At 48.8% G+C, this 5,000-nt stretch overlaps 1 protein-coding gene across 1 annotated transcript in view; it reads left to right on the top strand.

Moving 5' to 3' along the window:
- The window catches only part of palm1b (paralemmin 1b), a 15,294-nt gene that overhangs the window by 5,956 nt on the left and 4,338 nt on the right, over positions 1 to 5,000 (top strand). The window contains exon 3 of the mRNA XM_080012558.1: positions 4,396 to 4,511. Coding sequence (XP_079868684.1) covers positions 4,396 to 4,511 — 116 coding nt within the window. The remainder of the gene's footprint in view (positions 1 to 4,395; positions 4,512 to 5,000) is intronic.

The raw sequence follows: 5,000 nt of genomic DNA, 5'->3' as shown, positions 1-5,000 counted from the left end.
AGTAAAAATAAAACAGCCTGTGCATCAAGCAAAATGTTCAAACAGATAATAAATAAAGATACACTGGTAAACGTACAGATGAAAGTTGTGTTTTCAGCTGGCACTTCAAGGAATGAACTGAGCTTGTTGGTTTGACGGCTGCTGCGAAACGTGTTTATTGACGTCTCCAAGTGACACTGAACGGACGGGACAAGGCCTCTGGGGAATGAGTAACTTTCTAAGGCATTTCTGTTGTCCCCGCTCCGAAAAGGTTTGTTTTCCAACGCGGTAAATCCCACTTTCAAACGAGCCACATTTTACCGAACGACGTCAGGGCCGATATCGTCTCCGAAAAGCTCACATGGATGTTACCGTGAAGGAAACCGTTTTAAAATGTGAGAAAAATCCAAATGGCACATTTTACCTCCCTGCCACTCAGAGATTTGTATGTTGTGTGTATTGTATTGTATTGTAGTGTGTGTGTGTGCGTGCGTGCGTGCGTGCGTGCGTGCGTGCGTGCGTGCGTGCGTGTGTGTGTGCGCGCGTGTGTGTGCGTGCAGATACCACAGTTCCGCTCATTGTCTGCTACGTTAGCAGCTTTTACTACAAAGAACAATGGAGCAGACGTGAGCTTCAGCGTTCTGGCTTCATGACCGGGCTGCCAGACGGCAAGACAAGACTGTGTGTATGTGTGTGTGTGTGTGTGCGTGTGCGTGTGCGTGTGTGTGTGTGTGTGTGTGTGTGTGTGTGTGTGTGTGTGTGTGTGTGTGTGTGTGTGTGTGCGTGCGTGTGTGTGTGCGTGTGCGTGTGCGTGTGCGTGTGTGTGTGTGTGCGGGCGCACGCGTGTGTGTTTGCGCACACACATTAGTACATTAAGTGATGTCAGACTTTGGGTGGGGTGTGGTTAGAGCGGTAACAAGAGAGAGGGAGAGCGAGACAGTGAGAGAGAGAGAGAGAGAGATGAAAAAAGGAAAGCAGGAAAAGAAGGGAGTGAGGACAGAAAAAGAGAATGAGAGAGAGAGAGAGAGAGAGAGAGAGAGAGAGGGGAGGGGGGACTAGAATCAATACCCAAGAGACCAAGCAGGGCCGGGGTATTTCAGAGTGTTGAATTACATTGTGTCTGTGTGTGTGTGTGTGTGTGTGTGTGTGTGTGTGTGTGTGTGTGTGTGTGTGTGTGTGTGTGTGTGTGTGTATGCAGGCGTGCGCGCGCGCGTGTGTGCGTGTGTGTGTGTGTGCGTGCTGCAGAGCGGCCTGCATCTGTAGCCGCCCGTGCATCGTTTATTCTTAGGACAGAGGGAGAAAAATAGAGGAAACAACAAGAACCACAACAACGCGCTGATAAAACAGGAGAGAGAGAGAGGGAAGAAATTGGCAACGACGAACCGCGTCGGGCTCCGTTCTCCCAAAAAGCAGAAAGTTCGTGAACCGTGCAAGAGAGAGCGAGAGAGGGGGGGGGAGGGAGGGAGGGGGAGAGAGGGAGGGGAAAAAAAAAAAGGGAGTTTTGCTTTGGAAATTCTTGTTGCATCACTGGAGAGGAATTCACGCACAAAGCCCAGGTCCAGATTTTTCAGGAAGACTCTCGGAAACAAAAAAGCCCTCGGAGCGCTCCGACAGTAGACACGCAGCACTACAGGGCGAGGCGGAAAACAAAAAGGAGAGGAAAGTAAATATCCGAGAAAACTCCAGAAAGTCTGCACTAACCCTAAACCCAGGCCCCCAGTGCCAGGATGAAGTGGCTGAGGGGGCAGTTAAAAATGACGAGGGGGCAAGTCTTTTTATATACGGCAGTAAAACAGTAGGTTATCATCCTGCTGTGCCTATTTCTGCACTTTTTTTGATTAACATTTCAATATTCTGCTGATATAGTGGTGCGGTCACGTGCAGGCGTGGTTTTTATTTTTGTATTTTTTCATTCATTTATTTATTTATCTATCTATCTATCTATCTATCTATCTATCTATCTATCTATCTATCTATCTATCTATCTATCTATCTATCTATCTATCTATCTATCTATCTATCTATCTATCTATCTATCTATTTATTTATTTGTTTGTTTGTTTGTTTGTTTGTTTGTGTGTGTGTGTGTGTGTGTGTATTTATTTTATTTTATTTTATTTTATTTATTTATTTGTAAAGCGTGATTGGGCATCAAGATGTCGTTGGAAACAGGTGTATTATATATATCGACTAATAGAGGGGCCCCCAACCTGACAGACCCCTGTTTGAATGGCACGGTTGAAAGGGTGGGTGGGGGTGGGGGGTTGCTGAGGAGGGGACAGTGTTGGGGGCACGTGTTAGACGCGCAAAGGCGGAGCAGAGATTTTTTTTTGTTTCTTTGTTTTTTGTGTTTTTTGTCATCCGAATAAAGAGAAAAATTGAATCCGGGCTCCACTGTGTGGTTCTAGCGGGAGAAGGAAGACAAGGACTCCTTTCCCCGGCATTTTTTTTTTTTTTTTCATAATCACGGCGGGAGAATAACGCGGCAACGCCCGTGGTTTAACGAGTCGCATATTCCAGAATAAATGACTTTATTTAGCCGCCGGGGGAAAAGGAGACGAGAAAGTCCAGATGACTATTCATTTTTTTGTCTGTTTATCTATTTACCTCTGATTCATTTTCTTGGCAGGATATGAATAGTCATGAGGTAAGCGTTCTGAGCCCGTCCTGATTGGTCGAGTCGAAAACGAGTCTCGATGGGCGGAACCGGTGTCCTGGATCAGATAACACGCTTCAAAGAAGGTGTTTCATTACCGCCGTCGCCATGGCACTTGTATCTCGGCCAATATTTTTTTGTTTTTACTATTTATATATAGGCTACATAAAACTTAAACAGAAAATACAAGTGAGGGTGCAAAGCCCCCTCATGCCCCCTCGTGGCGCCGCCCCGCCCTAACCCTAACCCCGAGACATCACCGAGAGACGCCATCAGGCTCACGGCAAAGCTTTGCTGCCATTTGCTCCCTGCAACTCGTTTTATTTACACGCTCGCCCAAATTAGCATCGTCTCTTCACAGCGCAGCTTGCAGTCTGGAAACCGAAGGACGTGCCCGTCCACCCCATAGTAATGCCCCGTAAGTCCTCCAGGCCTCTGCGAGCGGCCAAACTGCTGTTCCCTCTCAGAATGTTCTGACCGGGATCCAATATTCAAAGCATCGCTTCATCCCAGGCCCTGTTTAAACGCTGGTCCCCATACATTACAGCCGCTCTGTGTGCAGACTCGCCCACCGCTTTTGCTTGGTAGAAAATGTGTCGCAGACGCTGAGTTCGATCCTGGAGTTAAATCGACTCTTTTGCAAAAAAAATAAAAAAAATTAAATGAAATGACTGGAACGAGTAAGAGACTAGAAACAGGAAGCTGCGTCGCTTCCTTCTGGCCACCTGCTGCAGTCCACGTGACGCTCTGGGTGCACTCCGGCAATTGCAAGGACTAGCTTGACACAAAAATGTGTCGTGGCGGTCGACACAGAGACACGTGCGACTGCGAGGCCAGCTTCCCGCTTTGGAAAAGGCTTCGGCGTTGGCCGCATCGGAAGCTCGGTGAGGAGCCGACGTTTAACGAGACCTGCGTTGACAAAGGGGGACCCTGTCCTCGGAAACTATCACGCTCAGTGATATTTGTATTTGTAATTGGGGGGAGCGTGAACTCGTCTACACATGTGGAGACTTTAACTTTGTCGAGTAGGGCGACGTAAAAGGCGATTTCTATTTTGGGCTTTTTTGGGCTTTATTTTCTTCACGCCGCCGGAGCGCCGGAACGCCCTGGCAGCGAGCCCCGGTCGAGTTGGCACAAGAGTTGGCGTCGGGGGTGAAGTGGCTGACGGCCGCGGAGCAGCAACAGTCGGGTGCTGTTGTCGCGCTCTCTTTGGCAGAAGGCTTGCGGAGGATTTAGAGTTTCCGCAGAGTCCGTGCCCGTCCGTGGCTTGGGCAACTGGCGCTAATCTCCCCCGAACGGAGCCGCGTTCGCGTCCAAGTGAAATTAAAGAGAAGGTGACAGCGCTCCGGGATTTAGGGGATTAAAGTGTCGGTAATAAACTCTGCCAACTGCATCTGTGCGTACACGATGATGAGGGAACCACGCGCACGCGCACACACGCACACACCACACACACACACATGCAAACACACACACACACACACACACACACACAGCAACAGACCACCGCACACAATGGGGCAGGAACATGCTTCCTGGCAGGATGTCAGGAAAGTGCATCCCTGTTGTTAAAGAGACTGAACATGTAGAATGTACACAATGTATATACATAAAACACATGCCTCCCCTCGAATCACACGTGCACGTTCATCCACAGTTAATTGTTTTACCCGTACCCGTCGCCTATGCATTGTTTTATTCTTGTGTAACTCTGTGTGTGTGTACGTGTGTGTGTGCGTGCGTGCGTGCGTGCGTTGCAGTCCAAGGCGCTGAGGGAGCGCTGGTTGCTGGACGGCGCTCCGGAGGAAGAGGAAACACAGGTACGTCTTCACGAGGACGAGGTGAAGACTAAACTCCTGGAGCAAGTCATCCTCAGGTCAGTAAACACTACCCCCGCACCCCCCTTCATTTCGCACACGCACGCACGCACACACACACACACACACACACACACACACGCCGTGAAACGTTTTGCGTCTGTGTGTGTGTGTGTGTGTGTGTGTGTAAGGTCCAGGTTGCACCAGAAGTTGCAAAATCCCATTATTTGTCTTTGCGAAGTAGGCGGCACCGGGGCTTAAGCTCCGTGGATAGAAAGCCCGGCCAACTATAAACAGTGAAGCCGGGGCCGGGGCCGGTCGTGGCTTTCCTGCTGCCGATCCATCGTCAGCCAGTAATCGAATCGATCAGCATTATCGTTTCGTCTTGGGGGGGGCGGTTACTTTCTTTTTTTTTTTTTTAATGGTCATCAAGATTTCATTGGAAACAAAACAGCTGTTCTAGAGGGAACGTGTGGTGTTTAGGCATACATGAAATTATCTCTGTATGTTTATAGGGAAGGGTGATTATTTTATACATTTTAGAAAAA

Source organism: Zeus faber, assembly GCF_960531495.2.
Source record: "Zeus faber genome assembly, chromosome: 13".
Lineage (NCBI taxonomy): Eukaryota > Metazoa > Chordata > Actinopteri > Zeiformes > Zeidae > Zeus > Zeus faber.
This window is presented reverse-complemented; position numbering and strand designations above follow the sequence as displayed.